We start from the raw sequence: 27,034 nt of genomic DNA, 5'->3' as shown, positions 1-27,034 counted from the left end.
TCGAATACAGCGCCGTCTATCGTATCCAAAAAGCATTTTTAGTTTTATATTAGATTCTACCATAAACACTCACAAAAAATGGATCCGTTAACTAAACTAGTAGTGTAGGCACCATTTTTTTTTCGTCGTGCTATTGGACTTTATGTTACAAAATACTCGAGTACTTCGTAACAAACTCGAGTACATTGTGAATACTCTGGACTCGAGTACTGACTCGATTCTTTTTTATATGAGCACTAAAGTACTCGAATACCAAAAAGGCCGACTCGACACATCATTACTATAAACACGTGATACCTACATAGAAAGATACCTCACACACTGCAAATACACATAAACATTTCAAGATTAATTCAATTAAACACTAATCTGCAAATTGCATAAAACAGTAGAAAGTATTACCTGCAATTTGTACATCCAACAAGCCGTTAATTAAGCACCAACAAATGGCCGTATCAAAACATTAACGTATTCCAGTTAAGTGTTTTTATAATTACAGTAAAAGTTGACTCCACGCTATGAAAATATTAATACTATTACTTATATTACTGAAATAGAAAGGCATAGGATAAACACACGAGGCATGCTATAAGGCATTTATCGAATCGATAGATCTTTGACAATTTTTTATCATCATCATCATCAACCCATTACTGTTCCACTGCTGGGCACGGGTCTCCTCTCATAATGGATTGACCATAGTTCACCGCGCTGGCCAAGTGCGTATTGGTAGACTTCACATACCTTTAGGATTTTGTTTTATAAATCTCTCAGGTATGTAGGTTTCCTCACGATGTTTTCCTTCACCGTTTAGCAAGTGATAATTAATTTCTAATACGCTCATACCTTTGAAAAATCAGCCTAGGATTTGAATCTCGGACCCCTCGATCGAGAGGCCGAGTTTCTTGCCCACTAGGCTATCACTGCCTTTTCTTAACCACTAGGCTTTCATTGCCTATACTGACAATTTTTGCTTTCTTAGAATTATCAAATCGATCTCTGGTGGGCAAAAATCGCTTAATTCGCTTAATCGAATAATTATTGATAACCGGTGTTAGTTGGTAGGCGTAGCAACGTATCTGTAGATAACTTCAATATTTTTTGAGTTTAATTACAGACGTGTATTGACTGCAGTGACCACTTACCATCAGATAGGTAGCTGGTAGCAGACTTACTACTTCATGTCATAAAAACTGAATTCACTACATATTACTATTTTCAAACCAAGTAGATAATACAATAGTTAGTTAATATTTTCACTTTCTACGGTCAGTCGATTTATTTGTCATTGTCCTATACCATGTAAGCAAGTCCACGAGAACCCACTGTATGTAATATGACGTTGACAATAGCATTTCGCACGCCAACAGCTGTGCGATAAGGTACGGGAAGTTACGCAGACGAGCAAAGTTCAAAACAATAAATAATACTTTTTAACAACGCTTTTTATTGCACCGAAGTAGGAAAGGAGCACGTAGTCAACCTGATGATAAGTGGCCACTGCTGTCAAAAGAAATCAGTAATCAAACCCAGATAAGATTAGAGCCCTACCTGATGTCGGCCACAGATGCATTGCTACCCTTGAGAGCTAGGTTGATACTGCCGTCCTTGGAAATCTGTAGTCAACCCCAGATAACATCAGATCTCCACCTGATGCCGGCCACAGAGGCGTTGGTTCCCCTTTTAGTTCTAGGTTGGAACGCCTCGGATAAGAATTTCTGCCTTATATCCTTAAAACTGAACACAGCAACGCTTAACACTGTTGTCATAGAAATAGATGCAAATATGGTACAGCATAACAACATTAAGAACGCGAAATGTTTACATTTATGAAATAATGTATCCTTTACTAATTCTTTGAAAATTAAATTAGGACATCCGCAAATTCATAAGCTCTATTAACAGAAATACTTCCTCTAATTTGCGTTTAGTTCCCCTTCGTAAATTAACATCGTAAATGTAGAAGCGATGGCTTCCACGCGTTTATGCAAACATGGATAGTCTCAGTTAGATCATTTCAATATTTATTTAAATACGTGGAAGCTAATTATATTATTAGAGATGCAATTTAAATTTATTCAGGTAAATTAATATCCATCTTAGTCAGTAACTTATTATTTATTAAGTATGCTTAGGTTGTTTTTTATTTAAGTTATCGACCGCCCATGGCTTGTGGTATTTCTTCGTGTTTCCTTATTACTTATACTTATGAAATAGCTTTATATGTGATATTTGTATTGTACATTAATAAAGAAGATGTCTATATTTGTTTAACGCATTGCTATAATAAATTTACTAAATATAACTACACCAAAACGAAGCCGGTTATCCCATTGTGGCAACTTGCTAGACATAGGCAAGAGATGGGGTTACACGATACTGGATCACGCTATCGAAATTTTCTAAAAACATATCTCATAGAAATAGTCAGCAAAAAAAATAACAAATACTTAACTTTTTAAATCTCTTTTAAGACAAATCTTCATTTGGGAATAGTCCATCGTAGCGCAATAGGCATGGTAAGCATACCATTACAGCCAATCACGGTGTATACAAGGTACAATGCTTATGTAAGCTATACATTTCCTCTTACGCATCAAACCTATAAATCTAGATAACCCATCGTTTGTTATGTAGTTAAGCACTTTCTGAGTAGTAATTCTGTAGTCTCTGTAGCATCGTACATCGTAACCAATTTACCAAGTTAAGCGGCGTCAGGTGAGGTATAAAGTTGGTTAGTGGTGCTATTGGCTAAACTTCAAACGTGCTTCCATACATCGGAAGGCATATAGAGTAAGGACTTTATATGCCTTCCGATGTATGCATGTATGTATGTATAATAACAGCCAGAACTAAGGAGTTCTGGCTGTTATTATAGAATACCAATCATTACATGATGTGGGAGGTAGAGAGGCCTTATGGACCATTCGAAAACATCCGACAAAATTGGCACAAATCCTGGAGGGTTACTACCATCTCTTAAAACAATATTATTTTAATCATACTCTTACGTTTTTGTTGGTAATTTAATTTTTTAAGCAAAATATGACAATTTCAGTTGGTTTTGTGAAATGGATAAGCGAAAAATCAATAAGGATTTAAGTTTGTTCAACTGTTTATGACGGAATATTTGACTGTTTTAAGGATTAAATAAAACTTTACTGAACTATGATGGTTTTTAAAAGATGGTGGTACGCCCCCTGACCCTCGTTCACCACTTATCCACTTAGAAATTTATCTTCTAACAGCGATAAAACCTACCTAAATAACCTACCTATATCTATTACTGCATGTAAGTCTATAAAAATATGTACGCATTTTAAAATTACATTGATCTTAAGTAAGGCCCACTTAATATGAACTTAATATTTTTAATTCAGACCAAGACATGTTGAAGGCTCAATTACGAAGCCTGATTTAATTTTTAAAGTGCCACACATTCCTTGGGAATTAGCGTAATGGATAATTAAATTAACTAATCTAATATACATGGAAATAATCTAATTAACCAACTAAAATCCAATTAACCAACAAGTAAGATTGAAGAATTTCAATTTCCAATTAAACAACCATTTTATTTAAACGACTCCGGTAAAGTGCCCTTTCGTACTTTCTTTAACTCCTAATTTCATTATAACGAAATCGATCAGTTTTGAGCTCTATCTCGTTAATCATAAAGACTATATGACGTGCCTTGATGATATGCAACGACTGTAGAGAAACCAATAATATATAGAGTCGAAGTAAAGACGACTCTACGTAAAAATTGTAGAGTCTACATTCGTTAACGGATACTTTAATTCGTTAAACTGTGTTAAATCTGCTCGTTCTACATCTGAGGCATATTTACAGCCCGTAATCGAACTCCAAACATACCGAGTGATTGTAAACGATTTCCTTAGTTATACAAATGTGTCCGACTGGTGACCCGCGTGCCGGGGTCGAATGAACGGTCACCAGGGTCAGACTCTCTTGGAGTTCCGGATTCAATCCCCGGCCAGGCCTGGGTTTCTGTTTCCAGAAAGCATATATATTTAAGTTGATCAGAACGCTTAGATAATTAAAATATAAAACAATTATAATTGAGTCAGTGGTATGAGTTTCAACCTTGCTGGAGGCCAATAATATAATACACCAACGAAATTAGTGTTTGGGATTTTGGAATATTTGGAATATTTACTTATTTTCCCTAATATATTTCTACCTAATAATTACCTGTAACTGTCAAATTCAGATCTTCTATATTATATGTGTATTTACCCATATTATATCATGATCCATTTTTATGTTATGATTTCAAATTAGAACCAATCATGTCAAGTATCGAACTACAATTTTCATGTGCGACTATAACTTATCATCAGATGGACTTTAGTTTGTTCTTTCAATTTTATAAACACATCTACCCTTCTCATTGTAGCGGAGATCCGTCCAACCGAGGGGCACTAATGAGTTGATGATGTTCTATTTTTAAGCGCAATTGCAAACGCGGTCCTACGACGGAACTGACAAGACAGTGACTAATGATAAATTGCGGAGGACTACCGACTCCTGTTGGTACTGAATTACTATGGAACCAATCTATGTCTTCTTACAATGGGGCTAGCTCTCAAACTCGTGAAAACTATTGTCCCACTGGGCACGGATCGCCGCTCGGAGTGAAAGGCTTAGACCATAATCCAAGATGTCCAAGTGTTAATTTGTCGACTTCATGGCCTGAAATATATTTTTTTTTAATTAGGATAAATAACTTAACTAGTTGGAAGAAATGATTTGATAAAAATCTGTTAAAATCGTTTTAGAGATATTTGAGATAAACTCATTAACATAGAGCCAAAAAAAAAGAAAAAAATAAAAATATGTTTTTGTTTACAAATAAGTAATAAAATTTGCTATTAATTTTGAATACAAGGCACAATATAAAATTAAATATTTTTAACTATAATAATAAAAACATTTAATTATTAACTTCTTCATTCTAAAAGTGTTTAACTGTAATTTTGCACATCTACGGCATCTTATCAATCTCTTTGGTCACGTTTAGATAAGATAATTTGACACTATTTGTTTTGTAATATTTGTATATGTAAGTAAGATAGCTCACATAGCATTCATAAGAGGAATTTAGATAAAAATGTGTGCACATAAAATAAAGATTCCGCTCCTATATAAGTATAATGAAATACTTAAAATAATTACAGGTTGCCTGACAATCGAACCCAGACCTCCCGCGTAAGAGGTCAAATTTAACAGCACTTTTTACTACGATTGCTTAAATTGTTTCATCTTAAACTAAGACACATAAAAGTAATCCTCCGAAATTTACGTAAAAATTACACTTTTGCGTCCCTTGTGAAATATCGTTACAATATCGGTGGAAAACGTTTAAAATAACTGAGCAATTTAGATCATTTGCAATTTCAATGCAATATGTTTTGAAGTGGTTTATGGTAAAGACTGAGCAATCGACCTGAGAGTAACTGACTGTATATAAATGAATGTTTTATTATGAAACAGACAGACAGACAATGGCACTGTAATATACATTACAGGCTAAGCTTGTCACCTTGCTGACGTAAGCAGTTTCAAAATATCTCGGGTTAAAATATTGAGCACAAATGAAACCTTACATAATTTGCCTTCTATGGTTTTTTCATGTTTATGTTAATGTTTACGTGGGGGGTTTTCGTGCGTTAAAGTATAAATTATGAGGTACTCCGAATAATATACGTGCCTATTGTTAGTTTCAAGTAGTATTGCTTATTTAAAGATGGTAGAATCCTTCACAGCTTGAATTAGGTCGTATGTCCACCATACCCATTTGTGCTTCATAACAGTGTCGTAAAAACAGATATGAAACATTCTTACGACGTGCCTATCTAGTTTGTACCTTCGAGCTTAACTCATCTGTCTTTATATACGTAGCAATAGGACAAACAGGCTACCTAAGAAAGTAGTCAGTGTCCCTTATGAACATTTACAACATCAGAGGAGTCACCAATGCATTGCTGACTCACAAAGAGAGTTCCTTGTTTACCTTTTATGATGACCGCACTATTGCTACTTTCCTATGAAAGATAGACAGGAATAATAATATATCTGTGATTGATTTATGAACGCTTGGTTATGAAGGTTCATTTTTGGAAATTACGACTTATAATCAGGAATAATCCGTTGAACTGTAATATTACGTAAAAACCACTTAATAACAACTGTAATATAATTTTCTTTACAGGATAAACCAAAGAGAAACTTGAACACTTACAATTTGTAACTAGAGTCAAAAGTAATTACTTGGCGTCACACGCATTTCCTAGTCAGAACCAGTTTGTGCAGGACGCAAAGATTCGCAGATTGTTGGACGCGGAAAAAATTCATGTACCTATGTATTATGTTAAGGTAAGTTTTACGAAAGGTTGAGGTTTTTCGAAAATACAAGGATAACTGAATTGTCGTATCATCATCATCATCAATCTATTACTGTCTCACAGCTGGGCACAGTTCCCTTAGTATGAGTTTTTACGTTTTGATAAAAAAAATACTGTTTTTTTATTGTTTACGTTGTTTACTGGTATCCTCTCAGAATACAGGGTTCCTCACGATATTTTCTTTCACTGTTTAAGCTAGTGATAAGTAATGTAGGTTTTTCTAAATTAGATTTTTTACTATATGCTGTCGCTATTAATGTATTAAAATAAAGTTGCTAATGAAACTTATTATTATAAATTAAATATATTTTTTTTCCAAACGGAGACAAACAGGAATTTCTATTTTAATGTAGAGCATTAATTTCATTATTTGCTAGTCCCTTTACTTTTATCACTACTTGCTAGTCCATTTTCAGTTAAATATTGTAAGGCATTAAGGTTTTTTGCTTTATATATTTTTTCGTGATTATATTATTTTATTGGACAATGTCTCTTTCCATATCTGCTCCATCACGCTACCTAAATGCAGATTAGTGATTAATGCCGGTTTCTGGTCAATACATGTTCACACCTCCCATGAGGCCTCCAACCAGTTTTAATGGCTGTCCACAGATTAGCAGGAACTACAACTAAACATTCCCTCCAAAGCATTCTGTGCTTCGTGCATGTGTAGAACTTAACCACCAGAGGTCACCCATCCAACTACCGACCACGCCCTGCGTGGCTTAACTTTGCAGCTCAATTACGATCTATTCAAGTCGCGGGCTAAGCGCGCGCTTCTTACAATAGTGACTATACACAAAATATTCTATTTGTTCTGATAAACTTGTTCTGTACTAAGACACTGTTATCAGCTGACATGTGATAGGTGTAAATCTGTGAGTCATAAATAAAACAAATATAGTATCAACTATGACAAAATAAACAAACCCATTTACTAGTATGATTGCTTTTGTTAATATGAAATTACCTACTAACATAAAAAAATCAATTGAGTAAAAAAATACGAACTTCATTAAATTTTATTCATGTTGATTTACAAAGAGTGTGATTATATGTAAATTGTACAATAATTAGATACTATTACTATCTTTTTAATCACATAAATATTTCACAAAGTATAATTAGCTACTTCTCTCATTAAAGTTTTTATGTCATTATCTCAACGTATATTTAAATGACTCTATATTCGTACCGTATCCGTCGTTAGCAAACAATGTACGTAACAGAAACAACAAAGTGAGTTGATTTTGCGTACATATACGTAATAATAAGTTGCTACACACAAAATATTTTTTTAAAGACATCATATAGCTATTTGGTTAATTTATTCCAAAAAATCTGATCAAAACTGATCAATAAGCATTTGCTTAATATTTCATACACAACAATAGGTAAATACGTCGTTTTTTACTGGCTTTGAAAAAAGTAGAGTTAATAGGTGTATTCGGCTGCAAGTATACTTTATTTAAAAAAAAAAAATACACGAGTATTTAACAAACGTTGATTAATTCACATGGAGTAATCGCAATATGCAATTCGCTTTAGAAATACTGTAAATGTGTTGATACTAAATTATATATCGACGCTTGAAAAGCAATCCTTAAACGACATTGAGTAGTGACATCGGGGAGTGACATAAATTGAAAAAAAAAAAACAAAAATCACCTATTTGTTGGTTGGTTGGTTCATTATAAGACGTAAATATTCCAACTTTAAATAATTCTCCTTTAAAGTTATTATATATAATACTTAATATATAATACTTTAGCATGAAATGTTTTATAGTTTACCTCGAAGTAGAAGTGTCAACATCAATTAAACAAAGCGTCAGTATAATCTGTGAGATAATCGTGAGCTTTATTGTCGTTATTTTTAACATCAGGGATATAATTTACAACAGATTATGATCAAAAACCTAATTATGATATAAGAGAAGCGATATGAGCAATTATAATGTGATTTGTCATTTACTTATTGACTGTTATTTATTTTTAAAACCGCTCCAATATTGGGCTCAAACGTTAGACAACCTACTTCGCGGATAATATAGGAGTAGCAAACGAGCATGCAATCATCCTGATGGTAAGTGGCTTCTGGATATCTGTAATCAACCCCAGATAGCATTAGAAATTCCTACCTGAAGTCTGCCACAGATGCTCCACCACCCCTGAGGACTTAGCTGGAACGCCTCGAAAAAGTATGTCTACTTTACCACACTCTTCAAACCAGAAAATAGCAGATTTTAACACTGCTGTTATTAGACAGAAATAGGTGTGGCGGTGGTGCTGCCGGAATCGAACGATAAAGTGTTCTACCACCTTCACCTACGTCTGTTATTAATGATTAACTTATTCAATATTTTGATAATTTCCAGCCACAACTTGTGTTGTATCAATCTTGTAGCGCTTTTTATACGTTTTTATATTATTGACATGTTGTCCGCCTGATGGTAAGTAGCAACGTGCCGTACCCAGGCTTGCACTTGAAATACCTCAGATTAATACGCCTCCCTTAACACATGACACCACACTTCTTAGCATTCTGTTTCTTTTAATTTTTTCCTTAACGAGTTCTCCTTTTAGAGCCTTTTAAATTTTCTTTAAAAATATAGGACTTTCAATATCGCTATAACTTGCATTTAGGTACATCCTACATCTTATAATCATTAATTTATTTAGGAATCTACCAATATCCCTGGGTAACCAATAGTAACTTTTTCATAGTCTTGGTAAGACTTACAATTTACCAACTTAGTCCCTAAGGAGCCAGAATATCATACGGGATCTATGTCTACTTAATAATTCATATAAATAATAACAATCAAATCTATACGGAGTTTTATACTGCGTTTGTTTAATTTGCGCATACTTGAAACAATGCTAACCTGCATTGATCATTGTTCCATTCCATCGGCTATAATAAGTGATTCAGTTAAAAACATCGCCCGAGACGAACACGATTGTCAATTATAAAATTATCGAATACATTCGGAGAAAACGAAATGAGATCTAATGAAAATGCGTAAACAAACAGTAAAATGAATTTATTGGTGATAAGTATATTTATAAGTTATGTCGTAGTCAAACAATACTCCTTACCACAATGAGTGTTAAAAGTAAATATAAAAAAGTTACATATACATAATATTGTGTAAACTCCATAAGAAATAGGAATAAAATCAAAGTGCGTTTAAACTTTTGATAATTTATGTCAACAAATAGATGAGTCCTACTTGAGATTTGGTCTCAGATACTTTGCTATCCCATAACTTATTTGGTATACCTCATAAAAAAGAATATAACAGAACTATGCTGATGTTGTAAAACTTAAAGAAAATACCGTCAAGATAGTTTTTCTATCGCAGGAAAACCATATAGAGTTCTATAATGTAAAACATATTTTTTGATAAACAATTTAATAACAGGACAGTTTAAAACCGGTTTAATTCTAACAAGTGCTTAATATTATTATCCAGTCTACTAAAATTTTGCAATTATATATCTAATGGATCATTTGAGAAATTATACACGATTATTATTTTATTAAATGAAGTAATTAAATCGATGATAATAAAATGATTATTTACTCATAACTCATAAGTCATAACACATCTTTTGTACTTATGATCTTATTAAAAGTAAGAACATTGAAATTGAAATTACTTGACTTTAAAAATGAGATATTCGGATCATACAATTACGCGTATTTAGAAATGTCTACTCGCCAAAACTAAATACGATATATTAAGACATAATAATAAGGTACGATGTTTTCGAAAGTGACGCGTCCAAACGTTTGCACAGGTGCAAATAAGTCATTGTAGTATATTAATGCTTCATTAAAATTTACGTTAAAAATTACAAATTGTAATTCCTTTGTATAAACACCTAAATTTTAATAAAAAATATTGATCGCCATTATATTAAACTGTAAAATTCAATTAGAAAAGCAAATTTTAGAATCGTAATTCATGAGCGAAAAGTCGAATTCCTTAATGGCCAACACAAGCAAAAGAGAAAACAAGCAGTATTAAAATTCGCTTGAACAAATATTACATCCAATATGTATCGTCAAGCCAGTCGGTCGGACGCCGGAGATTCGAGAGAAAACGCCGCTGCAAGCCGCGCGCATTGCGTGATATCTGCGCCTAACACCTGTTCGCGAACGTCGAATTTGAGACCATTAGTGTTTGTAACACAACACAAATCTGCGTTTTCATTGTTCATAAAGGTCAAGGCTATCGTAAACGTTAAGTATTCATCGTAAGAAATAACTCTCTTCATTCGTCACTGCTTCAAGTCTAATGTTTATTCTAGCCGAATCAAGTACCGTGTATTTGAACTGTTATCATTAACACTCTTTATTTGATGTTTGATATATAGTTTCATTGAAGCTACATTTGTTTTCGAATTGTTCTATCATCAATTGTTACTAGTCCTTGTTTACGTTTATACAATAACTGTTAGTAGTATCTTACCTGATTCCTGCGCCTTTTGCAGGTGGTGAATGTGGTGTAGGTGCGCATAGTAGTGGTGGTGGTGCAGAATGCATTCCAGATCTGTGCAGTTCAACATTGTGACGGTGCGCCGGCCGCGCCGGCTGCCGTCTACTCACTCACGCTCGCTGCACACTTTCACAAAACTATTCCACTTGCACTCCGATACGTATCGTTGTCACATCACGTTATCTTGGACACTACGGAACTCACATGGATGAGGTCCATCGGCGGCGCCACTCGGTCTACGATCACTATTGCCGTCACTCACTAACTATGGACGCATCACGTGCACTTGTTTATACTTTCCAATCGAACAAACATTCACGTGTTTGCGCGAGACGTATCATCACCGTTCGGAATTCCGCGCGGTGATCGGGCGCAAGGTGTATCGATAAGGCGATCAATTCGATAGGTGCGCAACGGCTCGGCTGCAGCGAGCGGTGCGTGCGCGCAACACTTGAGGCGCGCGATTGTACACTGAGTGTGGCATGCGAGCGGCTGCCACCTCTCCCGAGCTCCCGGCCTCGACCGCACTCGCCGGAGCCCTGGCTATCATATCGCGCCACCTATTGCCCTCCGGAGGATAATGCAGCGTTCAATGCCCGCCACTCATTATCATCTCCACATGGAAATGTATCGCTGACGTTCACGTCTTAATCAGGATGACCTAGAATCCTATAACAGCGATCGATTGTCCAAACCTTAAATGAATGACACAAGGCGTTATCACTCGTGGTAGAGGAGGTCATTATCTAGCGGTGATAAAGAATAATGCATAAACGGTTGAGGACGTAGAAACATAAGCATAAACAGACATAAAGGGCATTGTTATTTATGTTTTCAAAACAAGATCCGCTCAGAGTTAAATAGTAAATTGTCGGTTTGCGGAAAAAGGGTAAAAAATGAACAAATGAAATATCCGCAGTACAGGTTCCAAGGTCGAGAGACCTGCTCGCCGTGAGTGCTGCCTGTGGACGAACTTTCGAGCGCGGCGCGTGTGTGAACAGTTATATTGGATTATTTATGTACTCAGTAGATGCGTAAGCAAGCGCATTGTCATGCAAGTCGACTTCGTATTTGTAACTCGCAATGGGACCCGCTTGCGTTCAAAATGAAGTAAATATTTATGGGACGATCCTCTTCATTTTGGTTGTAAAACAACGAACAATGTTTACTAAATTACCTTTTTCGATGTTAAATAAATTTTATTCATCATGTTATTGGATTTTAATCTTTAATCTTTAACATTCTTCTTTCTTCTCGATATAGATAAATACAAGAAACTTGTAGTATCAACTGCTGCAAATTTTCTGCATTCGCCAGTTCAAAAGTTTGCCCTTTTGTACACTAACTTTATGTTAGAGGTGATACAATAAACCAGATCCAGATATACACCTATTACCGGTAAATATATATAATATAAGTCAATAATTACTCAAAAGACATTTCTTCCTCATATCACCAATTTAAGAAACCAGTGCTTAACTCTTTAAAAGCCAAATTGGGATTTACAATATTTATTTTAACGGTTTATGTCATTTGTTTACTCTTCAATGACTCTAGGCTTTGGAATTTTGTACTTTTTGTCCCCTTTTGCTAATTGTCATTTGTTTGCTCAGACAAAAGGACCAAACTCTGTCCATTATTTCTAACAAACAACTATAATACTACAGGAAACCTAATGAACGTTTCGAAACCCTGCCTTCCCACCTAAAATAAACCTTTGAATAAACTACTCATATTTGGAAGAAAATCAACAGAAAATTAACTACTTAATCAAATAAATACTCAAAGAGTTTCATCATTTCCTACTTCATACACTGAAATCAGGATGCTATAAACCGTTATAATAAATCATTAATTTCCTAACTACAGCCACTTACGCAAGTATTCTTGTATAATCATTATTAATACACCTTAATGCAATTTATCTACACAATCGACAACTTGTAATACCTATTAATCTACTTCAGAAATTGTACAGGTTTTATAAAAAATACAATATAATGCGATTCCATACTTGAAAGTGATTTAAATATATTAGTATTCTTGAAAAAGCTCGAACTTTTATAGAATTTGGTGAACGCACAGCCTCGCGTCTAGATTCCTAGTGTTTTTTTAATATTATTACTAGGGTTTAATTAATATTATTTACAGGTAAAAAATTACGTAAACAAGATGGAGTTCCGCAAGGGATCGTTCTAGCACCACAGTTTTATATAATTATTCATGGTCAATAAGTTGCATAGTAGGCGGTGATCGTTATTCTGCTTAACCATTACATAGTTTCATTGGAGATCATTATAACAATATTTATAGCTTAGTGATATCACAGAATTTATGTACTCTTAACAGTATACGATTATACTTTTAACTTATATTATACTTATGTAACATGTACAAATGAACAACCAAATAATTAAGTTTTTTTTTTATTTTTTATTTAAATAGCCCTTTTAATTTAAATTTATTTTAATATTAATTAATAGGACCTGAGGTCGGTCACAGTTGCGTGATTAAGATAGTGTCATTGTAGTAAGTTTAAGAGTCTCTATTTTATCGCACCCTTTAAACTACTAGAAAATTTTGAAAAAACCCGATTGTATAAAAATGGTGTATTTTTATACAATCGGGTTTTTTCAAAATTTTCTAAAACTTTAAAGGGTGCAAAAATTTTCTATTGTGACAATTTCAACGAAATACAATACATACGTGCATGACATGCATACATATGTAAGTACGTAAATACATACATCTCGATAAATATTACTCTCCACATTCGGGTAAAACCCCAGCAGCACTACACTGCCGTTTTCAGACACAAATAGATATGGCGGTAGTGCGACACAGTTGAACCACGAAGGGTTTACCACCTTTAGAATGCTACGAACAAAGATAATAAGCGGTTCGCAACACTTTTTATAAATGTTAAAGCGAACCGCTTCCTTGTGCAATATAGGAAGACTGCATATGGCTGTGATTGCCTACTGATTGATTATTATTAAAGCTGCCTTTTCAGACCAAAACCGGATACGCGATATACGATACAACTGACGTTGAAAACAAACCAATGCTATTTGATGTAAAAGTTCATGTTTATTACTTTCAAATGCGTCACTTTATAAACATATTCCGCGACACAAATTTTACACGTTTTGAAAATTAAAATGTGTTGAAAGATTTTTTGCGAAATAAAATCGTGTCTTCATATGCATGTTAATATTTTAAATACATTTCGATAGTTTTGATAACATTAGTAGAGCGAACAAACTTTTTATTTTATTTTATTACTTATATTTTATTCGCTTTATTTACATTAAAATTGACATTAAATATAATGTGCGTGAAATATCTCAGCTCGCTTGCAGAATCTCGTTAACAGTTGATTGCATACCTAATATTCAGAGAAATAACGCTATGCAGTTTATCATAGAGTTGATAGTCCATTGAAATATTAATTGGTGTCGATAACGATAATTATTCATAATAAAAAGCTATTCTAAGAGTTTATAACTTATGTTTGATCAATAACCTATATAAAAACGAGTTCATTATGTTTACATAGAAATATGTGTATACTTAAAGATACATTTCTGTACCAAATTAAACTATAGAACAATTTGTTTATAAAAACCATAGATTAGTAAAGATTACTCACTCCTAACAAAATGTAACCAGTTTCGACAATTGAAATTGTAACTGTCATCTATTTTCGTGTTTGAAAAATATTTAAAAAATGTAGTTTTAGATCATTTACGAATGAATCGATATTTCTCCGCTGTTTTCCTTCGATTCCGTGTCTTAACTGCGCATGTTGGCACTGTTCCTCGTAAATTGCACCATGATAGCCATTAAATGTCTGACAAAATTGTTAGCCGTTTAATCCTTTTAATGACCTCCTTTAATTACAAGGCGGTGAGATATCAATACTTATTTAAGATAAAAACTTTAATAATTAAAGTAAATTGTTGAGTATGGTTTATGTATGATTTGAATAATAAAAAAACAACGAGTCCTGATTCGATAATAACTGAGAAGTGGTAACAATAATATGTAAATTTTCATTATTTTACACTTCAACATAAATTGTGAAATGGTTTGGTAAATCTTACGTTATCCGATTATACCTACCTACTCGCCTTTGATGTTTGTGACAATAGAAACCTATATAGATCTATATGGATGGGTATAGTAATAGCTACAAATTTATAGAAATAATATAGATAGAGAGAGTGTTGTTTGCACCTTAATGAAAAACTCATATATCTTAGCACTCCGAGAGTGTTTCAGAATATATTGCCAGTGTCTTGCATAGGAGTCTGTTTATTGACTTGGTCTATGTTTATCGCGTGCAGTTTATGAGCAAAACTTCATTTGTGCGCATGCGTACTTAATATACGACATGTCCCTTAATAAATGAACCACAGCTTCGATGAAAAGTTAGGACAATTAAAATGTATAAATGCTTTCAAAAGTTTGGTCTATATTTACTTTTGACAAATTTAGTTTCTTTTTATTTTCATTAACTTACTTCACTGAATAATATCGGTTTTATATCTGATTTATCATAAATTAATGTAATTTATAATAATGTTAAATCGCAATTTATAATTTTACAAAATTAAGTGTCCTTGCAAGTTTTTAATGGGATTTGTTGTATGAAAAATATCTGTCTATATTTGGTAGGTACGATATTTTTGACGTTTCACTATCTCAACGTAAAGATAAAAAATGAAAGTTACTTAAAATAAGTAATATGAATCCACTTTTCACGTTGACGTTATGGTTATTGTTAATATTTGTAATTGGTAATACAAAGCTATCTTTCTTATTATTGGTTCTAGGATTGGTATAGGATAGACATTGATCAAATGAAATGATAAGGAAATTAAGAGTATGTTTGTATATATTCATTGATTTCACTTCTATTGTACGCTGGTTACTGTTTTCTTTTAAAAGTCTAACACATGTTTTCGCCATCACCCGGTAAAGCGGAGAATGCCATCACGCGCCACACTAAGTGTGTTTATGGTGTTTGAAGAAAATTAAATAAATAAATAAAACGACTTGTAATCAAGACTGTCCAAAGAAAACACAAAATAATGGCTTCCAGTATATATATCGAGGTAAATGTTGCTTTTTGCGGCGCACAAAACGATCCATGTTACAAAATGTATGCGTTGGCATCGTAAACAAGAATTGCTCACTCGACTCTACACCAGTATGAGATATAGCGCAACTGCATCGTTTTTTAACCGTAACATAATTCATACTCTACATGTGGTAGAGCTGGTAGAGTTTGACGATGATTCACGTAGTAGTCAATGTAGAGAAACTTGTGGATGTCATTATAGTTTCCAAAGCCATCTTAAGGCAGTATTTTGGTATGATTTTTTTAATTAATATTTTTTAAGACTTAAGATAATCTTCAGCAGTTGGGTAAAAACTATACAGGTGCAACGGCACTACTTTCAGAGCTATTGTCTTATTACAAACGTTTTAAACGCTGTTTTTGAAGGGAGAACGTCCTAAATTTTTTATGCGATTTTTTATGGCGTTGTACTATAGAAAACAAGCACAAATTCGATCTAATTGTAGGTAATAATTGCCATCCATGGTGATCATGTTCATTACAATCAGGATTGTAGTTCTAGCTGAATTCGCCAAAAGCTTTACACTGTTATTCCTGAGTACTACACCAGAACGCGTATAACTTTGTTTTAAACCCATCAAATCAATTACAATATTATTAGGTACTTTAGTAATGTAGGTAATGAGTATCGAAGATATGAGCCGATTGACACAAAAGTTAAATGTTAATACTACAAGCAAATATAAATCTACACATTTAATGCCATCCTTGGATACTTAGCATTGTAATTCCCTTTTATGAAATAGACATGTAATTATTTTCTTAAGAATCAATAAATAAACACTATAACCTAAGCCAAATTGGAAGAAGAATGTTTACCAACAATCGTTGCTTAGCAACCGATAAGGGGCATATAACAAAAACCTTTTTTCGTCAGTGCAATTTATTTAGAAATAATATTGTAAAATTTAAATTGTTTTCTATCAATATTGCTTGTTCTATTCGGCACAAAATGTCTGCTTTGAATTCAATGTTGTGAATAATTCATACTTCTTGTACTTATAATGAATTGTAAAATTCTATTTTTATAATATTATTGAATATCTCACCTTACAACGAACTGTGAATTGGTAGATACTCATATCCATCCAACAAAGCACTCTGCTGCGTTGTGGATTGGTGAAAATTATAATAAATTGATTGAAATTGTATTTAAAAACATCAAATCAAAATGAAACCAAATGTTCTTACAACCTGGCATTTCTATGACATGGGCTATTTCTAGGGTTATCACTAATTAACTTATCTGGATATTTTATTTTGCTTTGTCTAAACGCAATAATATTAAAGTTGTGAAAGTGCATCGCATGTAATGAGATATAGAAATGCCATCAAAAACAATGCTTGTAAAAAAATCCAAGTCTCGCCATTCAATTCTTCTACCGTAAAAAGTCTTGAGATCTATGTAATACCAAGCCGGTAATGTATGCAGTCCCTACTTAAGAGACCTTCTGTCTTAAGGTATTATCTCACTATCTAACCTAACAACATCTCATGGGACCATACCAATTTTAAAAATATTTTATGTTCTAAATAAATTAACGTGGCAATCGTACTGCAAGTCACATTGTGTTTTCATCTTATCATATCGCATCACACAAGTACGATTGCCACGTCAATTTATTTAGAACATAAAATATTTTTAAAATTGGTATGGTCCCATAAGATGTTGTTAGGTTAGATAGTGAGATAATACCTTAAGACAGAAGGTCTCTTAAGTAGGGACTGCATACATTACCGGCTTGGTATTACATAGATCTCAAGACTTTTTACGGTAGAAGAATTGAATGGCGAGACTTGGATTTTTTTACAAGCATTGTTTTTGATGGCATCTCATTCCTTTTTGTAGATATTTCTACTCTTTTCCTTTCCGGTACCTTCCACTAGTTGAATCTCAACAACAGATTTTTTAAAGGCAATTAAATTGTTTAGGTAGTCTTTGTAGTTATGTAAATAATCTTGCCATTCATCATCACTTTCATTCGAACATGACAATAAATTAAATCTAAAAAAGTTACTATTTTGACAACTGAAATTATGCCCGTTATCCTCAGGAAAAACATTCTAAAACATCTCTACTGATTGTGATTTATTTATTTATTTATTTATTGGGATTTAACGTGTCTTCGTATTAAATAATCGACATCCCTTACTTTCTTCTGAATATCCGACAAAAATCATTGGTAATCTTTCACTGACTTCGTCGGACTCCGGTTTTTGATATAAACCACAGTATTTACTGCTCTTGCTCAAATTAGTTTCAATTTATAATAGACTTCTGACTTCTGAAATGAAATGAAATATTTATTTAATAATGATAACATCAGTTTTAGACTTGTCGCATATACAATAATAGTTCTGTTAGCTGTTTCAACCACAACAATTTGTTTAGGGGTATACAGTATCGCCTTCTAATGTAGAATTCCATTTGTTGATAAGAAAATATTGAAAGCTCTATTACAAAATGTCGTCCCACCATCTGATCTCATACATTTGTTCGACTTGCTAGTTCCTTTTTCAACACTTTATATTTTTTAAATTTCTTAAAGACTCACTCTTATGTTTTAGAAAATAAACATTCATCGTGTCATTCGAGAATAATAGTCGATAAATAATAACATGTACCTTGAACCGTTGAGTGAACTAGCTTCCATGGGACTACATAAATCTGTATGTACGATCTCCAGTATATCGTTCGTTCGCGTTCAGAGGTTTGGAAATGGTTTCTTACTAGTCGTCATATCCGTCGGTAATGTTCACATTATCAAGACCAGTCATAATATTCTTTAAAATTCGCATATATTCCGGATTAATATGGGCTAGTCTTCTATGCCAATATTTATTTGACATTGTCAAATTACATATCGGTGATTTGACAAATTGTTTAAATTTATATATACCATTTACGTTGTGGCCAGTTGCGATGATAATATCCATAGAGTTACTAATAGTGCAACCGTTTTTCAAAATTAACAGTAAATCCTTTTTCAGTAAGTTTACTCACCGCTAACAAATTCATACTTAAAATTATTTATATTAAAAAGGTTTCTTATAATAATTTCCACGTATTTTCCGGGTAGGTACTAACACAAAATAAAAACTAACAGAAGTAAATCTTCATACAAAGTGGGCTGAAGTAACGCACACGTAGACACCACTTACCGACTCGTTATCTCGGGGGGACTCGAGCGCATACGTGCGCGACTGTCAGTTCATTTCTGACACGCGTTTGTAACTGTTTTGTACAAGCAATGGAGCAAAATAAAATACCCTAATTGTGCAATGGACGGTTGTTTAAATTCAACGTTAAACTGTGGATTTTCGTTTTTTTATAGCTATCAATTATCAAGCCACTAGGAGCTGATATTTTTGGTGATCATGGCAAGAATATGTTATAAAGTGGATATCTAAGCTCGATTTATATAACAGTTTCCTATTTCGAATCATTTGAAACGAACTTAACTAAATTTTTGTAATATTGCGTTGAAATGTTACGTACCTAATATTACGTAAGTTGAAAACATGATTTTTTGTTCGTATATATATTGGTTTGTCTTTAATGCCATTTGGTAGGTTTATGTCTAAAACGGATAGGGCAAAAGGAATTGTGTAATTAGGGTAATCCGTTTAGAAGTTATTAGGGATTTTCTATTGTGAACATTATAATTTTTTATGTGCTTACATATAAAAAATATTTTCATAGACATTTATTTATGCTCAATAAGGCCGAAAGGAGATGTTTCAAAATGTATGGGCTCCCGGCCACCTTTTGTAGACTATATTAAAAATTAAGAAAACTTGCAAAGAAGGGGGTTAATTTTCTTCAAATCATGTTCGTTTAATTGTTAAAAAACAATGATTTACACTTAAACTTGCAACACAACAGTGGAAAAACATCATGGCGGTAGTGATTACCGTAATAATGTCATCTGTCATTCTATTTTAACTTACTATATACATTATATACTTTTTAATATATTTTTTTACGCGAATGGGCGTAGATATATAAACATTGTATTGTGTGAATTGAGAAACAAGGCATATATTTGATAAACATTAATTATATTTACTTTCATAAATCTTGACTTAAAACAAACATACCAAAATATGTACTTCTATACCAATTTATTTTAGTTAAAACATTTAAGTGTGTAAAAAAACAACTTTAAGTACACATTTGATCATATTTTACTTACTCTTCACTTAAATACATTATTTATTCATTTTAAATATCTTCCCTTATCAATATTTTCATCCTGTGACGAGCTCAGCCCAAACATCAAACAATGGGCATAATGTGAGCGCAACTACCTACGAGTACGGTTCGTTGCCCAGCGATGCAGTTGCAATAATAACTGATTATTTTGTCATCCCAAGAATGTCCATGTCTTGCTAATGTAATTATCTAAAAAAGAGAAATGTAAAAAGATTAGCTTCTGTAGTTTAAAATTATTTACGATTATTTCACGATTAATACAACAACTGATGTATATTTTACCTGATGATATTGAATCCTTGTCAACACAATCCACAGCGATCGCACGAAAATCACAAGAGTCCATAAAACATAAGCTGGGTAAACAAGTAAGGTAGAATCACAATAATCGTAAGCAGCACAGAGCAGAAACATATTCAGGATTAAAATGGAATCTTCTCATCAGTACCTACATATTTATTCAACGTTTACATTGGAGTCCACTATTATAATATGTATATATCCACTTTTACGCATATCAAATTGACAACTTCTTCTTTTTTAATTTGACATGTCACTTACATCTATAAAACCAGATACTATTTAAAAGGTGGTTTTGTTATTATTATTATAAATAATTAATTAAGTTCAGAAATAATGAGGGGATACCCAAAACAAAAGCCAGGTTGTAAAGTACTAAGGTAACAATAACTTTACGACAAAAACAGCGAAATACAGAATTACCGACATCCAAAGAGTATAGTAACCTATGTGTGGGGTACACATAGGTTCCCGACATCGACAGTTTTGAAAACTTGACATTGACAGTATTCCGCCATATTTAATATTTCAATGAGGATTGCTTATTTTAAATATTTTTAAACACGAATACTTTAGGTTATCAAAATATATGTGTATTTTTCTTCAATTATGCAAATTATTCGTGTTTTTTAGTTATAATGTACATAAGATGGCCGAAAATGAAACATCTCCTTTGCCTAAACACTTGTTTCCTTGGAAACAAACTTATTATTATTTTATAATGCGGTGACAGTTGCTAAACCTCACGACAGTTATTGTATATTGTGTATGTTACCGTTAGATTGTAGAATACGTTAGCATACACATTAACTAGACTTAAGATTAGCTAGAAAATATGCAGATTAACTATGTAGTTAAAATTCGAAACATCTTTTCAGACTTGTTCTTAGGGCTAAAACACATGCCTTTTTACGACACGACGACGTATCGTGACACATAGCGACATCGTGCCGCAAAGCGATATTGTTTCGTGAAAATATACAATGTTTGTCGTAAATTCATGACACGACGACGCATCATGGCATGCACGGGTCGACGTCAAGGGGTGAAAATTGATACAATCTCGTTTTGTACTTTAGGTAATGGACAAGCTAATCTGCGTTTTAACTGATTTAGGCACATTAGCCGTAACATCTAGTTTTTTTCTCATGACATTTGTCAGAAATTCGGAATGTTTTTGATATTATATAACTTTTTAGGGTTCCATACCTAAAGTTTAAAACGGAACCCTATTTCTAAGCTGTCCGTTCGTTTGTCTGACATAGAGCTCTATTTCTGGAACCTTAATACATAGAAATTTATTTTTTTTACGGAATATGTATAATGGTGGCCGCTTTAACAATATGTACTAAAAGTAAAAAGAAAAACTTTCAAATAAAGGAGAGTTGCCATACAAGGACCTTCTTTTTCTTTATAAGGAGGAAATCTTGAAAAGGTACTCGACGACGTGGGAGTGACGCCGGGTTATGTGGGACTTTAGCCGCACTAAAATCCTCCGGTGGCCGTCCTCAACGTTTGTTGGAGAACTCCGGGATCTCCGACTGAACGTAACAGAAGTCCTTTAAGCGCGATGCCTCGATCGAGCTCTGCCCTGGGAGAACAGTTTTCGCTCCTCCTAAACTATCCGGTGTTCACGACGGTATGCGACTACACATACCGCCGTCCTTCCCGGGGACACTTATTGGACGGTTCGAGCTCCCTGTTGCCACTCCCAACTTCGGAAGCCCCCTTGTAGTCGCTTCTTACGACAGGCACGGGATATCGTAACCCTTTTTTAGTCCAGGAACTACAGAGACAAACATATAAGGACCTGCTATTTTTTAGCGTTTTTCATTTGAAATGTTCACAATGCATTATATGGCTGCTATAACATCAATTAGTAAAAATAAAAATAAAATAAACAAATATTTTTGTGGTACGGAACCCTCAGTGTACGTACGAGTTCGATTCGCACTTCACCCATTATTTGAATTGAATTTAAATTGAAGTTGGAATTGAAAACGTCTTTTATCTCGAGAATAAAAACAATTGACGTCGCCTATAATAGTAGGGGAGCCCAAGACGGGATTTCGAGAGTGACTCGAACGCGGCAGATTAAGATATGGGAGATACCTTACATCCTATAGAGTATCTTAAACTATCCATTTGGGGGGTTCAACCAGGGAAGTCCATCAGACTATTAATAAAAAATCGTATTATCTATAGTAGCTTAATTACATGCTGAAAACAATAAATTTATAATCTGATGGTTTGAGGGCGGCGTTAGGGAGTAATAAGGTTGCAAAAAATCTATACCTGGACATACTCGAGTGCGGTATTTTTTTTAATACAAAGGAAATAATGCTAGAAAATATGCACTATCTGATAGCGCCATTTATTAGCATGGATCCCTGGAAAGTAATGGTGTACAACAAACTAAAGGAAAAGGCAAATTTTATGGAAAATACATTATTCTTTATATATTCTCATTCTGTTTTTTTTTTTCAAATCGTCAATATAAAAAACCCCTCCACTAAATCGTCAGCTGCAACATAAAACATCAGCTGGAATTTCCTGTATAATAATCTTACGCCCTCGAGTGTGTCAAGATAACGTTTTTTTTTGCATTTTCGAAGAGTCACTGACAGTCTTTCGAATCGAATCGTCAGTCTTTCGAATGGGGGACTCATCTGGGGTAACTTCATATCCCCTTTGAAAATCTAATGTGCTGGTTACTTTTTTTCCATTTTTACCTCTCGTATGGCTGTCCCCCTATGCAAACCAGCAGATAAACATATTTCCGGCATCAGAGATATATACTCTATCACTAACCTTCCGCGCCTTGAGTATGTCTGACTCTGCTTTTTACATTTTTCGAATCATCTAGAAGCTATTTCCACGGTGAATCGAAAAATATCACACAACCTTCTCTTCACTCTAACGTGTAATCTACACAATCGTATACGTCCTATTGACGCTCGAGTTTCTACCCATTTAACATCATGGGCTCCCCTACTACTCGTACATTTCGCGGACAGAAACACAGATTCATTAACTGCAAATGTAACTTTGTAATCCTATATAACTTATATAGGATACAAAGTTATTTAATGTAGTTGGTGTATCTAGATAACTGGACAGAAATTGCAAAATATTTTAGTTTTTCCATGAGTTATATACTAAACACTAATTGTACCCTCAATTTCAACGTTCTATGTCTGCTGGAAGTGCCTTAAACTTTTGATGATCGGTCAGTCAGTCAGTGAGTGAGTGACAAAATTACGAACTTTAACTACTTGTAATTCTTAAACTACTGGTTCAAATTGCATGAAATTTGAAATGTACCGTGTCTATACAATGCTTGCTTGGCTCCTGAAAATTCAGGCTTCTAGCTTCATATGCAACGAAGTTACAGGGGGTCAAAAATGGGCCGAATTGCTTCGGGAAAAGTATGGTACGGCCGTGCCGCTTCTTTTGGCTCGACTTGGCGGAGGCACTGCCGTGCCTCCAGATAATGGATATAATTTAATTGTGAGGTTATCTGTAGAATTAAACACGAAAACACGGAAATTTGTAATTTTTAAAGTGCCAGATTTTTGATGACCCTAAAATCGGTTTGTTTACATGAATTCTCTTCGCATCGTGGCGGAGATATAGTAGATTTTTTTAAAATATAATCCAACTGATGGCATGTGGCATGGCTACTGCCGCCCATGGGCATATGCAATCAACCCCAGGTAGGATTAGATATTACTACTACCCCTGAGAATTAGGCTGGAACGCCTCGAAAAAGTATATCTCCCTTACCACGCCCTTCAAACCACACAGCTGTTATTAGGCAAAAATACGTGTGGCGGTGGCGCCGGAGTCGAACCACAAATAGTTCAATATAAAATGGAACTTACTTAACAACCGGTTAAATATTAGTCGTTAATGAACAAAGGTATAATTTCCAATTATTATCCAAACCAATACGTATACCGTGAGAAGATTAAAGGAATTCTAATATTCCTTCGTATAATACTCATTATAACATAAATATCTAATACTATACCGTCTCACCCACTCATCTTAAATACAAACATTGACATTTCAAACACCTCTTTCAAGTAATGTGTGGGAAAATAAGGCACTGTTATTTTATACAACGATTAGGTAATCTGCACATCTGGGTTTAGAATAATTGTTAGCAATACTTGTATATAGAAATACGCGCGTCTAAGAAGGTCACGTTTAATTCAAAAACTAAAATCGCAACGTGAAGTACAAAGTATGCGATGATTCATCCACTTATAGGGATAAAATCATATCTTCGAAACGATGTAGGTAAATGATATTGCCAATTTTGCACGAGCAAAAAGGTTTTTAAAGGCGGTAGAACCCTTTCTGTTCGACTCCGGCGGCACCACTGCCAAACCTATTTCTGACTTATAACAGCTTTGTTAAACGCTGCTGTGTTCTGGTTTGAAGTAAGGGTGACATACTTTGCCGAGGCGTTCCAGCTTAGTCCTTAAGGGTAGCGGAGCATCTGTGGCCGACCTCGGGTATAATCTAATCTTATCTGGAGTTGATAACAGATGTCCATGGGTGTCAGTAGCCACTCACCAACATGTGGACTACATGCTCGTTTGCTAAAAGTAATGCAAGAAAAGAATTCAAGGTTTATACAGTACACACTGTTTTTTTTACAGTAACAACAAAGCTTACAGTTAGGTTCGCTAATGAGCGCGCGACTTAATAAATTCAAAATCAATCCATGAAAATCAATAAAATATAGTTTCAATAAATTTTATAAGTAACTTAAATTTTAAAATTATATAACTCTCACATTGTCTATAATATTATGTCAGCAAAAAACAAAAAAGTCGTCATTTTGCTTTCCACTTTTTAGTGGAACCAATTATACAATTCCAAACTTGACATGACACAATTGACAAACACTATGACCGTACGAGATGTGGACGCTGATGTAACGCGTAATGACGTCATGCATATGCTTTTGATGCGTTATGCGTTATGTTGGACTTTACTCGTGTTTCCAACTATGGCTTACGCGTGAGAATGTTTGTATGAGAAAAGCGTGTGAAAGTCTAGGAAGAATATTGTGGATAAATAAAATCTATGTGATCTGCGGTTAAAATCGACAGACTTCCGGGTTCCATCCCAGACGAAGATATTTATATAATTCATGATGGATATAGATCGCTGTTAAGTATCCGTATTTGGTTTTTTTTTTCGTATATTTATGAGATATTTTGTATATTATTCTGTCGATGCTAGTGCACTATGCACGTAGAATAATCTAAAATCATATTCTATGTTTAATTAGAAAGTAAATTCTGAAAATCAAAACTACCTAACTGAGACTCAAAACCATCGACACTTTGAGAAAAAAGGAATACCACGGATGCATGTTTATGTTCCTGAAAGTAAAAAGCCTACAATACATATTATCACTAGACTAGGCAATCACTGCTTCCTATAACCTGATTTAAAAAAAAACCTTCAATAGTGAGGCAATAAAATAAGCTTTCTCAAAAAAGCTTGATCAGTGACTTGATGCAATAAAATAAGGTATGGCAAGATGCAATTTACAAATGGTCGTAAATTCGACATCAAAGTTTCGAACGCCTTGTAACTATTCTCTTTCACCGATATTACTACAAGATTAATGTCATCGAATTACGCAGTACTGGAAATGCGTACGCGCATCCCACTCTCTTTTGCCTTTTGTGAATATGTATCTGTACAGAAGTCCTATAACATCTACGTTGACGTAAGTACCTTCATCTTCAAGACCGTACATTGAATTAACTATGGAGGAAACATTATCACGTCAGAAATGTTTATTGTTATATGAAGCAGTTACAATACGATTTCGCCTGGGATACAATACCATTTGGCATTTTAGAAAATATTTTTATGAAGATGCAATATTTTCATACATAACTAATTGAAACTAGTCACTTTTTCATTTTCTTAAAGCTCTGTATACTTAAAAATAAACGGATACGATAAGGATAACTTTAAGGATAAGATAAACGTAAGCTTAAGGATACGTAAATGCAGAATTTTAAATGACGTTCATTTATTGTTCCATAAATAACTTACTTTATATTGTGTCTTTGCAAATTTAAAGGTGTGATTGGTTTATTGTTTATTTATCTATCTATTCGGATGTATTAGTATTCACATAGATAGATAATATTTATCGACTAAAAACATTTCTCCAAATTGCATTGGAACTGCATGGTGATTCCCTACCAAGGCATTACTTACTTTACATTACGTACTTTCTTTTAGTAAGCATCCCTTACCACGTAAAATATGTGCGTTGTTATTGCATCTTTCGGACTGAATCCCTAAGCTACCTTCTATTACATCCATAAATTGTTGCTATTCTTGTCACAAGAGTCGCTAACGATGCATAATTCTATAGTTTCTATGACGGCTCTGTA

General features: G+C 33.8%; 2 protein-coding genes, 1 long non-coding RNA gene and 1 pseudogene across 3 annotated transcripts in view; 2 read left to right on the top strand and 2 right to left on the bottom strand.

The window, feature by feature from the left end:
• Window positions 1-11,056, bottom strand: part of LOC140750246 (uncharacterized) — a 281,508-nt gene extending 270,452 nt beyond the window's left edge. The window contains exon 1 of the mRNA XM_073083681.1: window positions 10,909-11,056. Within this exon, the coding sequence (XP_072939782.1) occupies window positions 10,909-11,005 (97 nt within the window). The 5' untranslated portion in view covers window positions 11,006-11,056. The remainder of the gene's footprint in view (window positions 1-10,908) is intronic.
• Window positions 1-27,034, top strand: part of LOC140750240 (uncharacterized) — a 343,727-nt gene that overhangs the window by 262,577 nt on the left and 54,116 nt on the right. The gene's annotated exons all lie outside the window — the stretch shown is intronic.
• Window positions 10,977-12,085, top strand: LOC140750249 (uncharacterized; annotated as a pseudogene).
• On the bottom strand, window positions 18,161-20,113 carry LOC140750322 (uncharacterized). The gene is made up of 2 exons (XR_012103192.1): window positions 18,707-20,113; window positions 18,161-18,366 (listed from the first exon to the last, which is right to left on the bottom strand). It is a non-coding gene; the product is annotated as an uncharacterized LOC140750322 (long non-coding RNA).

The sequence above is a fragment of the Epargyreus clarus genome, unplaced genomic scaffold (genome assembly GCF_041222505.1).
Source record: "Epargyreus clarus isolate Ecla_fem2 unplaced genomic scaffold, WU_Ecla_fem_2.2 ptg000019l, whole genome shotgun sequence".
NCBI classification, from domain to species: Eukaryota; Metazoa; Arthropoda; class Insecta; order Lepidoptera; family Hesperiidae; genus Epargyreus; species Epargyreus clarus.
This window is presented reverse-complemented; position numbering and strand designations above follow the sequence as displayed.